Raw genomic sequence first — 22,514 nt, 5'->3', positions numbered from 1 at the left:
ATATTCTTAATATTACAATATTTTTTGTAGCAATTTTTTTTGGCTACATTTATAAAGCTTTCAACTATATCAACTACATTAATATTTTTAATATAATTGTACATATATATAGTTTTATAATTTATTTTAAATTTCAAACCAAATTTTAAACAAAATTAACAAAAATAAAAATAAAAATCAAAGATTTAAAAAAACACCATATAATAATAGCCAAAAATGTGAAAACCCCTTATTTTTTTTGATAAAATATCAAATATATTATATTTTTGAATTAAAATAAATTAACTTTAAATGGGAAACCCGTTTTGGAGTCTGAGACCTCCTTTTAACTAAGAATTCCAACCGCAAACTGACTGTCAATTGAAACCCGCTTTGGAGTCTCAAATATCCTTTTAACTAAGAACACCAACTGCCAACCAACTGTAAGTTGCTACCACGAAGATTTCCCGCCCAAATTGCCAGCTCAGCCCTACAGATGCACACTCTGCTACGTGTCTGGAAAGTAGTATCCTGGTAACAAAGAGTGCCAACTGTTAGTTGCTACCTCGAAAATTACATAAGACTAGTTCAATTCCCGCCCAAATTGCCAGCTCAGCCCTACAGCTGAACACACTGCTACGTGTCTAGGTATTAGTATCCACGACTGACCGCGTATCCAGGCGGGGTCCTTATAAGGGGAGTACGTGTACGAATACTGTAGGTGGAGACTCGACTAAGGACCCGGCCCCGCCATGCGCGAACGGATAAGAACTTTGAAATGGCGCAACTAATTGGTCTACGGTTTTGGCGTTTTTAGTTAAAGTTTGTACGAAATTTGTTAGGATTTACTGAAATTATATTATCCAATTCCAATTTAGAGTATTATAATTAAAATATCTAGTGGACTGGTTTTATGTTTTTGTTTTTTGTTTCTGAATTTAGTGATATAATTTGGGACATCCATTTATGCAAACTCACCATTCAACTCTAGATGGCAACCGCCGGTCTTGACATAATCCATATTCGGAAGAGGCGGAATGCTGACGCGGCAGTGGATAAGAACGACTTGCAACAAAATACCAGATAACGGCAGGTTTAAGTTAATCCATCATTGGATGTGTGAATCGGTCGGTGTCATAAGATTGAAATCAGTTATAAATATCCTTAGCGGTGGTGGATCAGGTGATATCTGTATTCTTTTCCTGTGATTTGATACCCACATTAGGGGCAATCTCTGCTATTTGTTTTGGTCTAGTAACTGGATTTGGGTGCACCCAATTGGGGTTCCAGAGGATAAGATCAGTTTCGCAGTTGTGCTTCAAGATCTGTTTGTTGGTCGGCGGTTTCTTTTGTCAGATAAGATCAGTTTTGCAGTTGGGCTTCAAGCTCGGTTTGTTGGTCAGCGGTTTCTTTTGTCAGAGATCATGGCTGCCTCTGTTAACAGGTTTGTGGGAGCCAAGGGGAATTCATTCTTAGAAAGAAAAAGTGGAGACAGGAAGAATTTGGGAGGCAGGAGGAATGTAACTGTGATGGCCTCTCAAGTTTTTCCTGGGATGAAAGAGCAGTATGAGACTCTGAGATTGAGCCCTGGGGTTTCTGAAAAAGATGTGAAGAGAGCCTACCGTCGCCTTGCGTTGCAGGTATGGAAATACCCATTCGAACTTGTCCCTTACTTTCAAGATCAGATATTTTCAATAAGTCTTCCATCTCTGAAGCAAATAGTAAAAGTTATACAGGTTAGTAATAGAAATTAAAAATGTGGGAATTCACATATTCTCGAATTTTTTTAAGGAAAAATATGTCTGGTAATATTCCTGATCATATAAAATGTCACAAAATATCATGATCTATTTTCAATATAAATTTAAAAGAAAAAAATTTATTGCACTCATATGTTGATATGATCTGGTTACAGTATCATCCGGATGTTTGCAAAGGAGATAACTGTGGGGTTCAATTTCAGAAGATCAATCAGGCTTATGAGGTAACTTGCTTTCCCAAGAGTAATCTTTATTTATATACATTTTCATTTTGTAACATGGGATTCTTATGTATACCCATGGTTCTGAATGTTGTTACTTTTGTGATGAATGTGCAGACTTTAATGTCCAGTTTAGCAAGGGCAAAGCAGCAAAGCTATTCTGCTGATTACTATGTGGATGGCATGATGGGAATCAATAACGATTCTTGGGATGAGTGGGAAGAATGGATGGGATGGGAAGGAGCTGGAACCCTTGACTATTCTTCTCATATTAACATTTATGCATGAAGAAATTATCATCATAAACTGTATAGGTGTCTGTTGGGTGGCCTTGCAAATAGTAATGGCCTCTCCATGACCTATCCCTTGTTGACTGTTATGGGCTATCTATGAAGTTCTTGCTATTGGCAGCAAAACATCTGTCTTAGAAACCTAATAAAGCTTCTTCATTCATCTCCTGGAAAGACAATATGCTCTTCTACCTGTATAGTTGATTTGATTTCTCTGGAGTTGGCTCCCACAACACTAAGGACTTATTGATCCAGATGAAGCAACAACCTTTTGAGATGCCTCTGTTTTAGTGAGTCATTTGATTTGCTCATGGATCCTGATTATTTGACTACTTGTACATAGCCGTGGGATATCTCTCTGGACCATGTGATTATTATGGTGATCTGCTCTTCAATAAAGAGCTCCCAACTCTTCTTCCTCTAATTTGTAATGACATTCATTTAATGGAAACCATTATTTTGGATAAGACCTTTGATCATTGAGATGAAATGCTGTTGTTTCATTCCATAATGTAAGTTTCTAGATATTTGATCCTTGAGAAAAATGTGTAGTTTCATTCCATAATGTACTTTTCTAAGTTGTATCATCCTGAACAAAGCATCATTATTTGCTGGAAGCATTATTTTGGATAAGATCTTTGGTCATTGAGATGAATTGCTGTTGTTTCATTCCATAATGTAAGTTTCTAGATATTTGATCCTTGAGAAAAATGTGTAGTTTCATTCCATAATATACTTTTCTAAGTTGTATCATCCTGAACAAAGCATTATTATTTGCTGGAAGCATTATTAACACTAACACTAATGTTGATTTTATAGGTTTCATCTGGGACTAAGATATTTTCAATCAATTAGTTTGGAGTATTTGCTTTATAAATTGTTATAGTGACAAATGTGGGAGAACCCCAGACAAATTATTCTTTAGGCTTGAATTTTGGTTCCGTCGAGGAGGGCATTGCTGCAACAAGAGAAATCTGGAATGTGCAACACCGGCAATGTTAATGAGGACGATTGAAGTAGGCATAGTGTCCAGGTTACAGATGTAGCAGCGAAGAGTGGCCAACAATGGGATGGATCATGGCTCTTAGAAATTTCAAATTAGCCTTTTACATAGGATGTAAGCGAAGAGTGGCCAACAATGGGATGGATCATGGCTCTTAGAAATTTCAAATTAGCCTTTTATATGGGATGTAAAACCTTCTGATTCCTGTTTCAGGAAAACAGTGGGGATTCATAGATTGCATTTCCTTGTTTCATTAATGGTAAAAGTTCCAGCCGAAATTCATTGAAGGTATATTTATTATTCTTTGTCAGCGTTTTAGTGAAAGATGTAGAAATTTCAAATTAGCCTTTTATATGGGATGTAAGCGAAGAGTGGCCAACAATGGGATGGATCATGGCTCTTAGAAATTTCAAATTAGCCTTTTATATGGGATGTAAAACCTTCTGATTCCTGTTTCAGGAAAACAGTGGGGATTCATAGATTGCATTTCCTTGTTTCATTAATGATAAATTTATTCAAATTAGCCTTTTATATGGGATGTAAAACCTTCTGATTCCTGTTTCAGGAAAACAGTGGGGATTCATAGATTGCATTTCCTTGTTTCATTAATGATAAAAGTTCCAGCCGAAATTCATTGAAGGCATATTTATTATTCTTTGTCAGCGTTTTAGTGAAAAATGTCGGTCTCTGTATCCCACTCATGGGAAAGCTTATAAACAGTTTTTTAGGGCCAGCAAAGATTTCTCCTTTTGTTTTATCTTTTTGTATATCACACATATAAATCCTTTTACCACTATCTACTTTCTAACTTTTATGGTTCATATAAACTGTCTTTTTGTATATCACACATATAAATCCTTTTACCACTATCTACTTTCTAACTTTTATGGTTCATATAAACTGTCAGAATAGCAGAATCGTTTTTTCTGCCTTCTCAGTCAAGTCTACTATTTGCTGTATACTCTGATGTAAAGGACCTTATCTTGAATTTGATTTAATACAATCAAAGCTTTTTTCGAACTGAAAAAGAATAAATAAATAAATAAATTCTCCAGAGGAAATTCCGGAAACTGAAATCATTTGAATCAATTAAATTTGAAATTGTAGAAACCTTGAATCCCTTTCTTGGTTTGAAATCAAAGTTGAAGATGAGAAAACCAGTGTATGGGAGCATGTCAAAGGATTTTGAAAATTATCTGGGGAGAGAGATTATGTGACGAAGCAAAACACAAAATGGTCTAAAGTTATTGTTATAATTGGATTGTATACCATTTAATCAGAGAAACCTGTTAATCTATTGTGAATAAGTGATGCATAAGCAGTGTTATACGTGAAAAATTGGTGTATGGCCAATGTTCTGTGTGAACCAATGAGCATTGGTAGTTGTTTTTTTCAGAGAGAAACCAGGAAGTTGTTATCTCTGAAACCACTACCTGGTTATCTCTGAAACAATTACCAATGAGCATTGGTAGTTGTTATTTCTGAAACCAGGTGACTGTAAGTGGCAAGCAACATTATTGATTAGCATATAACTGAAAAGTTTGGTTGAGACGGTTTACATTTTGAACATCCAAACTGCTATTTTTAAAGGAAGGATTTGTAGGGATTATAGAAATTACCAGAATCTAAGTTTTATGTAAATTTTAAAAATGCACCTTTTATAAAGGTTTCCGTGATATAAATTTGTGAGAGCGTTTTTTTTAAGGTGGAGTGGGGATGTAAGATATATATTTTATTAGTAGAAATTCAGGCAAGCATGTAGAATATTTAAACCGTTTGAACTGATTTTTGGACTGTATCCCGGGCAGAGCATAGATCAAGAATACTTTGCTAAAAGCCCCGCTTTAAAGCAAACCAGGCTGAATAAAGTTTGCTATTATTAGAACTTGATATATACAAATTGTTCTTAATGGTGGGTTTTCCAAAATGGAAACTAAACCGTTAAAAACCTCTAAAATTGTTATACTAGAGGACTCAGGTATGTAAAATAAAATGGGACAAACCAATTTGTCCAAGTCATTAGTTCGAATATCAATGGGATGCTCTTCTATGCTTCCAGTTGCCTTAATAACTAGAACTCCTACGTATTTATTTGCAAGCCCGGAACAGAGGAACAGACGGTGAAGAGAAGCCGGCCCTGCTTTTCCAGCTGATCCAAATGATCCTAAAGGTCCATCCGCTCAGCTTCCTATCCGGAGTGTGTGAGCCACAAACAACTTTGTGTGCCAATATAATTGCAATGTCTTGAAAATTTGTGAGTCACGAGGGCGACTCGTGCCCAAATCAAGAATAAATTACGTTATATGTGTGCTAATGTTCTATCCCCGGAGAAGAGCTCCTTTAGATTTTACTTTTGCCTTCAGCAATTTGAGTTTCATTTGGAATGTAAAAGAAATAGTTTGATGAAAAGTGTTATGAAATCAGCTCACAAAAAGATAGAAAAGAGAGATAAACGCCTTAGAATTCAGCCTTTTCAAGGTAGCAACTTTCTTTACATTACACAAATGACAATACCTCATTTTTATGTATAGGAGTCTAAAGGGTCATAATATAATCAGAGCCAACATAACAATAATAATATAAAGACAACAATAACAATAGTGGGCTTCTGTGTGGCACAATAATAACAATATGGGTATTACATGGGCACAACAATATAATAAGGAGGTTGCACTAATAATAATAAGGGGTTACACTAGTAGTACAGGGACCTAATACGCCCCTCTCCTTCAAAAAGTGTTGTCCTCAATGCTTCTGGATGTTTTTGTATAAAATTATCATCATTCCATGTGTAATCTTCAGTGGGTAAGTTCTTCCCCTTGATGAGATACTTTGAAATTGATCGATTTTGTAGCTATCGAATTCTCAGTTCTGTGAATGCTTCAGGTTCCAATATGATTTTTCCTTCTTTGTCAAGTTCTGGCAATATTGTTGGAATTAAGATTTTCGGCAACTTTTGAATGAGTTCCCACCTTGCTTCGTCATTCTTCCATTCATCTCTTGGTTTGTTTATCAAATTTGGTTGGGTAATAGAAATAGCATAAAACATTGCTTCCACATCTTCATCATTTCTTGAGAGTGCATCCACAACAGCATTTTGCTTTCCTTTTTTGTAGATGATTTCATAGTCATAACCCAACATATTTGTGACCCATTTTTTTCTATTCTTCTAAAGATAATATTTGTTCTAAAAAGTATTTAAGACTATTATGATCCATTTTTACCTTGAAGTGTCTTCTCATTATGCAAGGTCGTAATTTCTTAAGTTCATGTAGTATTGCCAACATTTCCTTTTCATAAATAGTTTGTTTGAGATGTAGCCGTAAAAATACCCAATCACCTACATCAAAACTTCTTTCACTACGATGTTGATATGCTTGTTGTTTCATCTGATTCTGCACCAAAGCGGCGTTATCCTTTAAAAGTTGGAGAACTTGTTGTTGATGCTCGATGCTCGATGTGATCTTTCACTGCTTGAATCTTTTTCTTCTTGATAAGTCCTTTTATCTTCAAAGTTTGAGGAGTGGTAATTTCTTCCAATGCATTACAAGATATGGTCGGATTCATTTCTTGATGCTTGATGTGATCTTTCACTTCTTGAACATTTTTCTTCTTGATATGTACTTCTATCTTGATAGTTTGAGGATTGGTAATTCCGGCCAATGCATTACAAAATATGGCCGGATTCATTTCTTTTTCCTCGATGTGATCTTTCACTTCTTGAACCTTTTTCTTCTTGATATGTCCTTCTATCTTGAGAGTTTGAGGAGTGGTAATTCTTGTCAATGTTTTACAAGATATGGTCGAATTCATTTCTTTTTTCTCTGTGGTTGGTTCCTGGGGTATATCTTCTTCTTTTGACGTTTCTTGATTATTTTCTTCCTCCTCTTCACAATCAATGTAAAATAATTTCTTCTCAGCACACTTATGACCTCTAATATATTTGTTATCACAATTGTAACAAAACCCTTTTGCTCCTTTTTCTTCCAATTGTTGTGGTGTCAACCTTGTAGGTTCTGGAAAGCTGAGAGAAACAACACTTCCATCTTTATAGTTGTGAGGGGGTAGACTTCCTTGTTGCCATAATTTTGCTTTCCACTTTTCTTTCCAACTTGAATGCATTGTTCAATGAATCAGGTTCCCAAAGGCAAACTTCATGTTGAATGTTATCCTTTAAAGTTCCTATGGAGACATCAATCCTCTACTTCTCTGGAATATCATTTTCCCTTATATTCAATTTTTGAAAGTCCTCAATGTTGTTTATCATTGAACATTTTTGTTTGAAATTTATCAATTAGCTAAAGGAGGTGTTTTATCCTCATAATGTGCCATCATTTCCTCCGTGAAAATTGACCATGTAACCAAGTGGTTTACGAGAACAAAGCCCTTTACACCATAAAAATTGATCTGGTTCTAAATATGAAGATGCAATACATATCTTTTGTAGCAGTTTCACTTCATGTAGGTCAAAATATTACTTCATCTGTAGTATCCAATTTACCGGATACTTGCTATCAAACTTCTTCATATCGTCTTTTCTTGATTTTAGGAGCTCGATCTTGAAACGATTGTAACTCTGTAATTTTAGATCTCCAAGTTCTGAAATTGCGTCCTGCAGTAGCCCTCTGCGTTCTCATTCTAACCCCGCAAGTCTGATCAAGATTGGATTCTGCAAGGAATAGTTATGTCAAATATCCCACGATGACCTGATTATAGACTGGTTCAGTAGAGCGCACGTGTATGAAGTGCCACGTGTCACTGTTTCAACCTTAAAATCTGAAAAATATACACAAACAACTACAGTTTGTCCTCTTTCTATAACTTCTTACGAAATGTCAATCTGATGCTCAAAGAGAAAGGTATGATGATTTTCCCAAGGTCACATGTTTACAATGTAATTCGGGTGTCTGAAAAAACCCTAACTTCCTCAGATTATATCTCCTAAAATATAGCGAGACAAGATCTGAAATTCGGACCCAAGCTTCACCAAGATTCTAGTTTAAATGGGTTTTAATTTCAGCATCTAAACCTTTGTAGAAAAAATATTATAACGAAAATTCCACGATGACCTGTTTGAGATGAAATTTTGGAGCTTGCAAAAACCCTAACTTCCTCAAATAATATCTCCGAAAATATAGTGAGACAAGATCCGAAATTCGGACCTGAGGTTCAGATCGATTTCTTCTCAAATGGGTTTTTTCTAGTTTCTGAAACTTAGTAGTGAAAAAGTTATAGCGGAAATGCCACGCTGACATGTTTAGAGCAGCGAAACCCTAGAATCCAAAGCTCTGATACCAAATCTTATGAAACCAACTCACAAAAAGTTAGAAAAGAGAGATAAACGCCTTAGAATTCAGCCTCTTCGAGGGGGCAACCTCCTTTACATTACACAAATGAACAATTCTTGGATGATACAAATAACAAGACCTCCTTTCTATATATAAGAGTCTAAGGGGTCATAATATAATCAGAGCCGACATAACAATAATAATGTAAGGACACAACAATAACAATAGTGGGCTTATATGGGGCACAATAATAACAATATGGGTACTACATGGGCACAACAATATAATAAGGGGGTTGCACTAATAATAATAAGGGGTTACACTAGTAGTATAGGGACCTAACATGCCCCTCTCCTTCAAAAAGTGGTCTCCTCAACTCTTGAGTAGTTCTGGATGCGTTTGTATAAAATTATCATCCTTCCATGTGTAATCTTCAGTGGGTAAGTTCTTCCACTTGATGAGATACTCTAAAATTGATCGATTTCGTAGCTGTCGACTTCTCAGTTTTGTGAATGCTTCAGGTTCCAATATGATTTTTCCTTCCTTGTCAAGTTCTAGCAATATTGTTGGAACTGAGATCTTCAACAACTTTTGAATGTGTTCCCACCCTGCTTCGCCATTCTTCCATTCATCCCTTGGTTTGTTTATCAAATTTGGTTGGATAATAGAAATAGCATAAAACAATGCTTCCACACCCTCATCATTTCTTGAGAGTGCATCTGCAACAACATTTTGCTTCGCTTTTTTGGAGATGATTTCAAATTCATAACCCAACATTTTTTTGACCCATTTTTTATGTTCTTTTAAAGATAATATTTGTTCTAAAAAGTATTTAAGACTATCATGATCCATTTTTACCTTGAAGTCTTCCCATTAGGTAAGGTCATCATTTCTTAAGTTCATGTAGTATTGCTAGCATTTCCTTCTCATAAATAGTTTGCTTGAGATGTAGTCGTAAAAATAACCAATCGCCTACATCAAAACTTTTTTTACTGTGATAGTTATATGCCTGTTGTTTCATTCGATTCTGCACCAAAGTGGCGTTATCCTTTAAAAGTTGGAGAACTTGTTGATGCTCGATGTGATCTTTCACTGCTTGAATCTTTTTCTTCTTGATAAGTCCTTCTATCTTAGAAGTTTGAGGAGTGGTAATTTCTTCCAATGCATTACAAGATATGGTCAGATTCATTTCTTGATGCTCGATGTGATGTTTCACTTCTTGAACATTTTTCTTCTTGATATGTCCTTCTATCTTGAGAGTTTGAGGGGTTGTAATTTCTTCCAATGCATTATATGATATGGTCGGATTCATTTCTTGATGCTTGATGTGATCTTTCACTGCTTGAACATTTTTCATCTTGATAGTTTGAGGAGTGGTAATTCCGGCCAATGCTTTACAAGATATGGTCGGATTCATTTCTTCTTTCTCGATGTGATCTTTCACTTCTTGACCCTTTTTCTTCTTGATATGTCCTTTTATCTTGAGTGTTTGAGGAGTGGTAATTATTGCCAATGCTTTACAAGATATGGTCGGATTCATTTCTTCTTTCTCTGGGGTTGGTTCTTGGTGTATATCCTCTTCTTTTGACGTTTCTTGATCATTTTCTTCCTCCTCTTCACAATCAATGTAAAATAATTTATTCTCAACACACTTATGACATTTAATGTGTTTGTTATCACAGTTGTAACAAAACCTTTTTTCTTTTTTTTATTCCAATTGTTGTGGTGCCAACCTTGTAGGTTCTGGAAGGCTGGGAGAAACAACACTTCCATCTTTATAGTTGTGAGGGATAGACTTCCTTGTTGCCATAATTTTTCTTTCCACTTTTCTTTCCAACCTAAATGCATTGCCCAATGAATCAGGTTCCCAAAGACGAACCTCATGTTGAATGTTATTCCTTAAAGTCCCTATGGAGACATCAATCCTCTGTTTCTTTGGAATATCATTTTCCCTTATATTCAATTTTTGAAAGTCCTCAATGTGCTCTGCGATTGAACACTTTTGTTTGAGATTTATCAATTGGCTAAAGAAAGTGTTTCTCTTTGTATCCTCATAATGTGCTATCATTTCCTCCGTGAAAATTGACCACGTAACAAGTGGTTTACGAGAACAAATCCCTTTATACCATAAAAATTGTTCTGGTTCTAAATATGAAGACGCAATATGTACCTTTTGTAACAGTTGCATTTCATGTAGGTCAAAATATTGCTCCATCTGTAGTATCCAATTTACCGGATCCTTGCCATCAAACTTCCTCATATCGTTTTTATTTTTATTTTAGGAGCTCGATCTTGAAACGACTGTAACTCTGTAATTTTAGATCTCCAAGTTCTGAAATTGTGTTCTGCAGTAGCCCTCTGTGTTCTCTTTCTAACCCTGCAAGTCTGATCAAGATTGGATTCTGCACGGAATAACTATGTCAAATCTCCCACGACGACCTGATTATAGACTAGTTCAGTAGAGCACATGTGTACGAAGTGCCACGTGTCACTGTTTCAACCTTAGGACCTGAAAAATATACACAGAAAACTACAGTTCGTCCTCTTTCTGTAACTTCTTACGAAATGTCAATCTGATGCTCAGAGAGAAAGTTATGATGATTTTCCCAAGGTCACTTATTTACAATGTAATTCGGGAGTCTGAAAAAACCCTAACTTCCTCAGATTATATCTCCTAAAATATAGTGAGACAAGATCTGAAATTCGGACCCGAGCTTCATCAAGATTTCGGTTCAAATGGGTTTTAATTCAGAGTCTAAACCTTCGTAGAAGAAATATTATCGCGAAAATTCCACGATGACCTGTTTGAGATGAAATTTTGGAGCTTGCGAAAACCCTAACTTCCTCAGATCATATCTCCGAAAATATAGTGAGACAAGCTCTGAAATTCAAACCCGAGGTTCATACCGATTTCTTCTCAAATGGTTTTTTTTTAGCTTCTGAAACTTAGTAGCAAAAAAAGTTATAGCGGAAATGCCACGCTGACATGTTTGGGGTAGCGAAACCCTAGAATCCAAAGCTCTAATACCAAATGTTATGAAATCAGCTCATAAAAAGATAGAAAAGAGAGATAAATGCCTTAGAATTCAGCCTCTTCGAGGGGGCAACCTTCTTTACATTACACAAATGAACAATTCTTGGATGATACAAATGACAAAACCTCCTTTCTATATATAGGAGTCTAAGGGGCCATAATATAATTAAAGCCGACATAACAATAATAATGTAAGGGCACAAAAATAACAATAGTGAGTTTCTATGAGGCACAATAATAACAATATGGGTACTACATGGGCACAACAATATAATAAGGGGGTTGCACTAATAATAATAAGGGGTTACACTAGTAGTATAGGGACCTAACAAAAAGATTTAGCTATGTCCCTGGCTTTTCGATTCTGCACGGGTCTGAAGAGTTGGAGGTCAACCCCTATGGCTTAGGCAAGGAGCCATTAAAAGGAATGAAAACCAGAAGCTCAAGACAAATAGATGATGAAGGGATGAACTAGTGTAAGGAACAGATAGGGTGGACAAATAGGCAAGGAATTAACATTGAAATCCATATCTTCTTGAAAAACCTATTTTTTTTAAGAGGAAATCAAGAACATCGAACAACACAAATGCTCCAGCGATAAAAGTTGCTATTTATAAACATCATTTCCACAAGTACAACTTGAGTGGGCCTAATGGTTAAGAGCATGTGCTTCCTCCTATAAGGTCACAGGTTCAAAATCAGAGGGGTAGAGTATATATGCTTTCGTAGACTTAGCAGTGCAGAGGTGGGTCCCTTGTCCCACAAACAAGGGGGTTTCATACACCAATTTGGTGTCTGGCTTGGCTGTAACCTTAAAATTGGATAATAATAATAATAATAAAGTACAAGGGCCCTAATTCGAAGGATTTGGCGTCATTGCGGCTAAGAATCGTTATAGGCATAGACCTTTAGATGGCAGGAGGAAACACGTGTCTATGTGCCAACAAATGCCATCTCATACTCTTGCACTTGAATATTCCGCTCCTTTATTCATTTTTTAGAGGTTTAAACCTTAGGGCTGATTTAAAATACTTAATTGCATAGTGAATTTGAACCAACATGCAGCTCAGTACTTCAATGCCAAGAAATTATAGCTCAATTTTTCATATATATAGTAGATCTCAAATAAATTTATCACAACAAAATTTATAGCATTGAACATGTCGCAGTTATCTTCAATAGATGTATTAAAATTTCTTAATGGTTTCAACCCTATGTTATGTTGAATCCACATCAAACCACAAGTGTTGGAAGTTACCTATTAAAAAAGACAACAATGCAGGCTGAAATTCAACTTTGTGAGTGCACAATGATTCGGAAAAGAAAAGACTTTATTAACATATAATAGATTAAATACATGCACATACTTAAGCATATCACAAGTTGCTACAATATCAAGCTCTAACTAGAGATACCTTGAAAACTTAGCCACCAACTCCTCCTAACTAGGAACCACTTCTAGCAATAGTTGATCTCTCCACGAAGAATGCTCAACAAGTTAGCATCATTATTGACAAGTCCTTAGCCCAAGAAAAATGCCTCCCTCTCTTCTCCTTCTCATGCATAACAAGTAGCATTAGGGCTTCCAAAACCTTAGTCTTCTTCTCCAACAAGAGCTACAAGAACAATTTTATCTTTATCCCTCTAGGATTTATGACAAACCATAGCTTCTTTGCATTCTTAGGGTGAAACCCTCACCTTAGAATATTCCTCGAATTGTCCAATAACTCGTGCACCAAGACAAAGATAATACAAAGGAGTACACAAGAGAGAGGAAATAGTGTGCTCCACTCCTCACATCTCTAATGCAAATGTGTGATGAATGAATGTACTTTCTCCTTTTTCTATTTATATGAGGGGTAAGGGAGGTCAATAATATAAAGTGGTCTTAAACCACTACAAGCAACCTATCCACAAGAAGATAACCTCACATGTGATGCCAATCTCCAAGATGAAGACATCCATCCCACAAGGTTCTATGTCATGAATATTTAACAAGAATATATAATGCTCCACCTCCACAAGCCTCCAAAGCTCCATGCAAGAAACCAAGTGTCCTCATACCATGTAAGTGTCAACACCCTCCTCCAAGATACCCATTGATCCACCTCCAAGCAAGCGACCCACTCTTCATATGTGCATCATGAAGAATGACATTAGTTGTCTAGGTCTTCAATTTTTAAGGAAAATAATGACACATAAGAATCCACACAAGTTTTAGCAATCAATGAGCAAGTCACCTCACACGTGTTAGTCTCTGTAGCACCAGAGGTGTTCTAGTCTTGAACTTTGTGGAGAGGCTAAAACATAGAAGTTCTCCATAACCCAGAAATCATTTCTAGAAATTCCACCTTGATCCGTAAACTGTCATGGATATTTCACTGGAGTCACAACATATCTGATAACAATATATTAAAATACTGAAATAATAATATATTAAAATACTGAAATTTTACACTGTTACATTTTATTAAACTTTAAGATCTGTGGATTTAACTGTAATTATTGCATGCATGCGAATATAAATTATGTAGAAAAATAGAGAATGACAAAATAAGCTCACACACACATGAGGCACAAGATATGCTCTCGGAAACCTTTTCGGGAGAAAAAGAAATAATGAAAAAATAATTTCTCCATAAAAGTAGAATTTGGATAGTATCTCATATTTTTAGATTTTGAATAATTTTTTGAGTTGGTAATTTTGTTAAAGAAGAATAAATTTTAATTAATTAAAAACAATTTTAAATTTGGTATCAAAAGCATATTATCATTATTAAAATTATAATGATAGGAATATGACTAACCAGCATAGCCATATAAATTAAATGGTCCATAAATTTTGAATCCATGATAGCTTTATTTTCTATTATTATTATTATTAAAGAACAATTTTTTTGGGTAGAAATCACATAATAGAAATTTTTGCCAACGCTTTTCGAACCATCATTAAAGAACAATTTTATTTGGTAGAAATCACATAGTAGAAATTTTTGCTGACGCTTTTTGAACCATCCAGTGTGGTTCATGGTCGACAAGATGAAGATCCAAATCATGGCAATAGCTTAAATAGGGATCAATGTAGAGATACTATAATGGCTACAATAAACGACTAGTTTACTAATAATATTATTTAATTAATAATATTAATTAATAGGAATAATTTATACTAATTAAATCAAGAACTATGCTAAAAAAATTAAAAAATTAAAAGAATTAAACAAACAAAGACAAACATCAATGAAGTAAAAAAGATTATTAATTATCAACCGCCATACACGACTAACTATTTAAATAATTTTGTTAAATACTAGGAACCAACTCTAATAATTAAGATTATGACCGATTTCAAATTAAAATAGAAAAAATAACCAAGTCAAGCATTAACAAAGGAGCTCAGTCAAAAAAGACAAAGGAGTCAATATCCTAGGAGGTAAGACCTTATAAGAAACTAACAATAAACTAAATAGAAATAAAAAATAAATAAAAATAAACTAAATGAAAATAAAAAATAAATAAAATTCAACCAAAGATAATCAAAGTAAGAGAGACTAAAGTATTAAGGCAATACAATCAAATTAAAGACAAACCAAAAAATATAAATATATAATGGGTCCAAGAACAAGACGATACAAAAATTTCTAAAAAACTTAAGAAGAAACAAAAGCCCACAAAAGACAAGAAGAAACTTAAAAAACCTAAAAACAATTAGGAGGACATGATAGGGACCCAATTTCTGCTAATATTCCAACCATTGTCTCTATTCAAATTGGTGGGATTTTTTTCGATTTCTAAGGCCTCCCTAAATTTTCGATGATGGAAATGACTAATCCTAGCAATGACTTGGGCCTCCTCAATGCAGATGTGATGTTTGGTTTTATCTGCATGTTCAACCAAAGCAGAGGAGTGAGTCCTGTAATGCCTGATGTCGGCAGTGTGGTCATGAATCTGGGTCCTGCCATGCCTGATGTTAGTGGCGTGCTCACGAATCATTTGAATAGAGACGAAGGTTGGAATAATAGCAGAAGTTGGGTCCCTGTCCTGTCCTCCTAATTGTTTTTAGGTTTTTTAAGTTTCTTCTTGTCTTTTGTGGGCTTTTGTTTCTTCTTAAGTTTTTAGAAATTTTTGTATCGTCTTGTTCTTGGACCCGTTTTATATTTATATTTTTTGGTTTGTCTTTAATTTGATTGTATGGCCTTAATACTTTAGTCTCTCTTACTTTGATTATCTTTTTGTTGAATTTTATTTATTTGATTTCTATTTAGTTTATTGTTAGTTACTTATAAGGTCTTGCCTCCTAGGATATTGACTCCTCTACCTTTTTTTTACCTTAGTTAATGTTTGACTTGGTTATTTTTTCTATTTTAATTTGAAACTTATCCTAATCTTAATTATTAGAGTTGGTTCCTGGTATTTAAAGATATTATTTAAATAAATAATATTTTCTTAGTTAGCCGTTTATGTTGGTTGATAATTAAAAAAATAAATCGATTTCATTGATGTTTGACTTTGTTTGTTTAATTCTTTTTATTCTTAAAAAAAATTTTTAACATAGTTCTTGATTTAATTAGTATAAATTATTCCTATTAATTAATATTATTAATTAAATAATATTATTAGTAAACTAGTCGTTTATTATAGTTGTTATAGTATCTCTACATCGATCCCTATTTAAGCTATTGTCATGAATCTTGTCATGACGATGGACCACACTAGATGGTTCGAAACGCGTGGGCAAAAATTTCTACTATGTGATTTCTACCAAAAAAATTGCTCTGTAATCAATATGGATCACAAAACCTTGAATTCAGAAATTATTATTATTATTAATTCCAAAAAAAAAAAAAAAAATTGAACCATGATGAGTATTGTATTAAATCAAAATTTGTGCAGTGAGTGCAATGAAAAATCTTCAAGTTATTATTATTATTAATTCCGAAAAAATAAAAAATAAAATAAAAAATTAATAATAATAATAATAAATAAATAAATAAAATTATATATATATATATATATATTTGAACCATGATGAATATTGTACTAAATCAAAATTTGTGCCCAAATCATGGTTTGTACAACAAGTGAATGCAATGAAAATTCTTCAAGACCAACTATAAGTATAACATCACAACAGTGTTTATTTTCAATATCTATTAGCCATTTTGTTATCCTAAAAGACATAGGGTCTTTAGAGGTGTAAATTCTCCAAAAGGCTAGTTGATACAAACAAAATTTACATTCAATATCAAACTCATTGCTAAGGAATAGTTGCGATGGAAGGAATATCATTTCTCATTATGACTCCTGCGTCCAATTTTACACCTTTATTGGCGAGATCATCTACAACATAATTGTTCATTCTCAACACATGAAAGAAGCTAATAGTAGAGAAGGCTACTTTCATATTTTTAATTCGATCAATAATGCTTCACAACTTGCAATCCTTAGGTAAAGATCCATGAAGAAAGTGATGGATAACCAGATACAAATCTCCCAACACCACCAAATCTTCGATGTTTGCTTCTTTGGCTAGAAGGAGCCCTTGTAGTAATCAATATGCCTTTGCCGCATTATTTATGCAAATGCCTAACCCCCAATTATACTCAATTTCAATTTTTCCATCGAGGTTGAGAATAACCCCTCCTACTCCTCACCCCTGGATTATGCTTTGAAGCACCATCAAAACTCAACAAAAAGGATGTATGAGATCTCCTCAATTTTTTCATTTCATCTTGATCTAGCCTCAACTTCCACCATTCCATAGGTTTTAAGTGAGTTTACTTGCTCCTTGGCAAACCAGGAAGGAAGTTAAGAAGCCAGTCCTTTTCTTGGGAATCTGCGTTTTCCATATCAATGGGTAGGGCAAAATTCTTCCAATATTCAACACATTGCACTTGAACTCTTAAGGCTACAGAGTGAGGGTGATACCACTTCTCGTTGAAAATGTTGTCAATTTGAACTATCCAAACCTTGCAACAGACAAATTTCTGGACCGCCAACTAGATTTGCTTGAAGGAGCTCTTTCCTTTGAATTTTCTAAGGTAGCAACCCTCCCATGAAGAGAAAAGAGAGGCAGGCTACTCACGCAATTGAATTATAGAGAATATAGAAGAAAGAACAAACTCCCACTTCACAAACAAAGGAACAACTGAGAAATATATGAGCAATTGTTTCTTCCTGTCTCAAGCATAAAGGATAGCATGAGGGGTTAGATTCTTCATTGTCATTATTTTACCATGTGTTAACAACCAACAAAAGGAGTTCAGTTTCAATTGATAGTTGGGAGTCTAAACCCGTAACAAAACACAAGACTTTAGACGAAGTCCTACTTGAAACAATAAAACAGAGTAGCCTTCTCGAACCGTAAATTCTGAGTTTTGCCATACCTAGTCATCAACATAGGTCCAATTCATATGGGTGCATCTAGCCAACAATGACATCAATAGGCTAACTCAAGCCCAAATATGGTGTGAAATTCATCATAGGTCCCAACAAATCCATGAACAGGAGCTATCCCATTTTGAAATTTCTGATAGCTTGAATTTTCTTCCAAAATCAATCAATCTCTATCATTATTAATTCTAAAAAGAATTAATATTAATATTTATGTTAAACATACATACATTTAAAAAGACATGTAACAAGATTTTTAAATCACCACCATCCACCTAATATTTTTTTATAATTAAATTAAAAAATTTAAAGTCCTATTCCAAAATAAACATGCATAACAACATTATTGATAATTAAATTAAAATTTTAAAAGTCCTATTCCAAAATAGACATGTCTAACATCATAAAAATTTTAAAAGCCACATTTCAAAAGACAGATGTCAATCCACATGATTAAAATTTACACAACCCAAATTCTTTATATTCATTGTTCAAAATTTTCAATTTTTTTTTCCCTCCAATTTAACTCTTTTTTTTTTTACCAAATTGGTGTATGAGACCCCCTTGTTTGTAGGACAAGGGACACACCTCCATGATTTCACTGCTAAGTCTATGAAGGCATACATACTCTACCCCCTTTGGTTTTGAACATGCGACCTTAGGAGGAAACACATGCTCTTAACCATTAAGCCCATTCAAGTTGTATATAATGCTTTAGATGTGTAGTTTAAGGAAAGTTCAAATTTGTCCAAAAAACATTGGAAATTCTGGTAAGATTTTGATAAAATTCAATAGAAATTTTGAGAAATCTAAGTTATATTTATCAAATTTCAAGATTTTGGATGTTCCTAAGGTTTTTAATGGTGTTGAATCCAAAAAACAAAAATGGCTAAATTCAAACCACTTTTTACCACGCTTCCATAAACAACCCATCAAAATCAAATATTACAATACACAATATAATAATACCAAAAATATAAAAAACCCCACAATATTATTCTTTATTAAAATATCAAATACTAAAATAAATTAACGAGAAAAATTCTTTTTTCAAAATATCCCTACATCAAACCAACTTAACTATTATTTCCAACCCGATTTTTAAAAATAACCTCCAGCCAAACGAACTTAAGTATTATTTACAACACCATTCCTGATAAATTTGTAATTTTCTTGAGTATTCTTTTCCGAAAATATATGAAGCTGAACCAGTGTTCTTACTCTCTTGATTCCTTAGATTGTTCAGCCTCGTCAATAAAATCAATAAATCCAATAAAATAAACCTAATTAATATTTACAACAAGATCCCTATTAATTTTTTTTATTTTTTTAAACATGGTTTAAGAAATCTAAATTCCTTTACTTAATACCTTGCTCCTCTCTCTGAAACCAGTTTTGGAGTCTGAAACCTCCTTTTAACTAAGAGTTCCAACCGCGAATCGACTGTCAGTTGAAATCCGCTTTGGAGTCTGAAATCTCCTTGTAACGAAGAGCACCAACTGCGAACGAACACTAAGTTGCCACCACGAAAATTAGATAGGACAAGTTTGATTTCAGAGCAAATTGCCAGCTCAGCCCTACAGCTGAATATACTGCTACGTGTCAAGGAAATAGTATCCACGGGTGAGCACGTATCCAGGCGGCAAGAGCTAACCAGCCTGCCATAAGGCATTAAATGCCTCTACGGTGGCTGGTTACATGCATACTTTTTATTGGATCACAATACCATGCGCTATGGAAGTATGGGCATGCCATCTCCTTTACGTCAAATCGTGATATCGAGTATGCATGTAATCAGCCACCGTAATCAGCCACGGTAGAGGCATTTAATGTCCTATGACAGGTTGGTTAGCTCTTGCCGTATTCAGGCGGGGTTCCTAAGGCGAGTACGTGTACGAATACCGTAGGTGGAGACTCGTCACCCCGCCCGCGATGCGGGAATAGATAAGAACTTCGAAATGGCGTGTAATCTAATTTTTTGGTATTTTTTTGGAGTGGTAGCTCGATTTTTTGGAGTTTATGTTATTAGAATTTGATGGAAAATTTCGAGCTGAAATCTTGATTTGTGTTATTTAAACTAGTTTTTTGACTGTATATATGGATTCAGCGCTATAAAAACTCTAGGGTGTTTTTATTGTGCAAGATTTACCTATTAATCTTGTGATTTCAATAAATTCTTGCCAAATTTTAAAAAAAATAAACCGAAAAAATCCACTTAAAAAATTCTAAAACATCACACTAAAATAACTCTTTTTTGAAATGTTTTAGTCAAAATTGGCTAAAATTATATTATCCAATTCCAATTTAAAATATTATAACTAAAATATCTAGTGGTCTTGTAGTATGTTTTGAATTTTGTGTTTCTGAATTTAGTCATATAATTCGGAATATTCCATTTGTGCAAAGTCAATATTCAAATTTATAATTTATACCAAATATTATATTTATATATATATATATATATACTCACAAAAACTAAAGCATAAAAAGATAGAGTACGGTCAATCCAAATGTATAACAGTTACACTACGCGACGTAGATCGGTGAGAATGAGAATTACGCGCTTTGAAATGGTCGAAGAATCTAGATGGTCAAATTTCGATGGCAACGGCCATTCTTGACATAATACATATTTAGAAGCGGTGAACGCTGACGCGGCAGTGGAGAAGAACAAATTACAACAAAGTACCAGATAACGGCAAACATGTTTAAGTTAATCCATCATTGCACTACTGAATCGGTCATTGCACTACTGAATCGGTCGGCGTCATAATTTTGAAATCGGCTATAAATATCATTATGCTAGAGTACGGTGGTGGATCAGTTGATATCTGCATTCTTACCTTGTGATTTGATACCCACATTTGAGGTGATCGCTGCTGTTTGTTTGTATTGGTCTAGCAACTGGATTCGGGTGCACCCATTTGGAAATCCAGAGGATTTCAAGCTTGGTTTGTTGCTCAGCGGTTTCCTTTGTCAGAGATCATGGCTGCCTCTGTTAAAAGGCTTGGGGGCGTCAATGGGATAACATTCTTAGAAAATAAGAGTGGAGAGAAGAAGAATTTGGGAGGCAGGAGGAATGTAACTGTGATGGCCTCTGTTGCTTTTCTTGGGATGAAAGAGCAGTATGAGACTCTGAGATTGAGCCCTGGGGCTTCTGAAAAAGATGTGAAGAGAGCCTATCGTCGCCTTGCGTTGCAGGTATGCAAGTACCCATTTGAAGCTATGTCTCTTACTTTCAAGATCAGATATTTTCAATAAATCTTCCATTTCTGAAGCAAATAGAAAAAGAGATACAGGTTTGAAATAGAAATTAAAAATGTCAGACTTCACACATTCTTGAGAATTTTTAAGAAAATTTGTCTGGCAATATCCCTGGTCATATAGAATGTCAGAAAACATTAATATTGCACTCATATGTTGATATAATCTGGTTACAGTATCATCCAGATGTTTGCAAAGGAGATGTGTGTGGGGTTCAATTTCACAAGATCAATCAGGCTTATGAGGTAAATTGCCTGCCTAAGAGTAATCTTTATCTATATGCATTTTCATTCTGTAATATGGGATTCTTATGCAGGCCCACGGTTTTCTGATTGTTGTTACTTTTGTGATAATGAGCAGACTTTAATGTCCAGTTTAGCAAAGGCAAAGCAACAAAGCTATTCTGGTGATTACTCTGTGGAGGGCGTGATGGGAATCAATAACGATTATTGGGACGAGTGGGAAGAATGGATGGGATGGGAAGGAGCTGGAACCCTTGATTATTCCTCTCATATAAACATTTATGCCTGATGAAATATTCATCATAGACTGTGTAGGTGTCTATTGGCCGGCCTTGCAAACAGTTATGGCCTCTCCATGACGGATCCCATGTTGACTGTTATGGGCTATCTATAAAGTTCTTGCTATTGGCAGAAAAACAACTGTCTTAGAAAGCCCATAAAGCTTCTTCATTCATCTCCTGGAAATACAATATGTTCTTCTACCTGTACAGTTGATTTTATTTATCTTTCGTTGGTTTCCACAACACAAAGGACTTACTGATCCAGATGAAGCAACATCTTTCTGAGTTGTCTCTGTTTTAGTGCGTCATTTGATTTGGTCATGGGTCCTGATTATTAGACTACCTGTACATATGTTCTGTTCATTTATACTCTCAACTACTTGTACATACCTGCGGGATATCTCTCTGGACCATGTGATTATTATGGGGATCAGCTCTTCATTAAAGAGCTCCTAACTATTCTTCCTGCAATTTGTAATGACATTCATTTAATGGAAACCATTATTTTGATTAAGAGATCTTCGATCATTGAGATGAAATGCTGCCGTTTCATTACATAATGCAAAATTTCTACATATTTGATCCTTGAGACATAATGAAGCCATTTCATTCCATAATGAATTTTTCTATTGTATATCATCTTGAACAAGGCATTATTCTTGGCTGTAACTATAGGCAATCCTTGCCTGTATTTGCAGGATTCAAATGTTGTTAAGTTTTAACATTAATGTTGATTTTATATGTTTCATCTGGGACTGA

The 22,514-nt window shown here is 34.6% G+C and overlaps 2 protein-coding genes across 2 annotated transcripts; both read left to right on the top strand.

The window, feature by feature from the left end:
* The first annotated feature begins 982 nt into the window (after positions 1–982).
* LOC149241065 (chaperone protein dnaJ 8, chloroplastic-like) lies at positions 983–2,592 on the top strand. The gene is made up of 3 exons (XM_089373861.1): positions 983–1,619; positions 1,895–1,963; positions 2,078–2,592. Exons 1-3 carry the CDS (start codon positions 1,404–1,406, stop codon positions 2,246–2,248), a joined length of 456 nt encoding a protein of 151 aa, XP_089229987.1. The 5' UTR covers positions 983–1,403; the 3' UTR covers positions 2,249–2,592.
* An 18,213-nt stretch (positions 2,593–20,805) lies between these two features.
* Positions 20,806–21,763, top strand: LOC149241064 (chaperone protein dnaJ 8, chloroplastic-like). The gene is made up of 3 exons (XM_089367440.1): positions 20,806–21,169; positions 21,409–21,477; positions 21,593–21,763. The coding sequence occupies exons 1-3, from the start codon at positions 20,954–20,956 to the stop codon at positions 21,761–21,763; spliced, it is 456 nt and encodes a 151-aa protein (XP_089223566.1). The 5' UTR covers positions 20,806–20,953.
* Positions 21,764–22,514: the final 751 nt, after the last annotated feature.

This window comes from Pinus tabuliformis, chromosome 8 (genome assembly GCF_031772625.1).
Source record: "Pinus tabuliformis cultivar Carrire ecotype Pingquan chromosome 8, CPIR1, whole genome shotgun sequence".
NCBI classification, from domain to species: Eukaryota; Viridiplantae; Streptophyta; class Pinopsida; order Pinales; family Pinaceae; genus Pinus; species Pinus tabuliformis.
The sequence above is the reverse complement of the archived record's forward strand: the minus strand, read 5'-3'. Positions and strand labels throughout refer to the sequence as shown.

Bases quoted from the DNA above. Each gene is read 5' to 3' on its own strand.
- LOC149241065 (XM_089373861.1), top strand. From the start codon at position 1,404: ATGGCTGCCTCTGTTAACAGGTTTGTGGGAGCCAAGGGGAATTCATTC. The intron at 1,620-1,894 runs GTATGGAAATAC...ATCTGGTTACAG, and splicing joins ACCGTCGCCTTGCGTTGCAG to TATCATCCGGATGTTTGCAA. The intron at 1,964-2,077 runs GTAACTTGCTTT...ATGAATGTGCAG, and splicing joins AGATCAATCAGGCTTATGAG to ACTTTAATGTCCAGTTTAGC.
- LOC149241064 (XM_089367440.1), top strand. From the start codon at position 20,954: ATGGCTGCCTCTGTTAAAAGGCTTGGGGGCGTCAATGGGATAACATTC. The intron at 21,170-21,408 runs GTATGCAAGTAC...ATCTGGTTACAG, and splicing joins ATCGTCGCCTTGCGTTGCAG to TATCATCCAGATGTTTGCAA. The intron at 21,478-21,592 runs GTAAATTGCCTG...GATAATGAGCAG, and splicing joins AGATCAATCAGGCTTATGAG to ACTTTAATGTCCAGTTTAGC.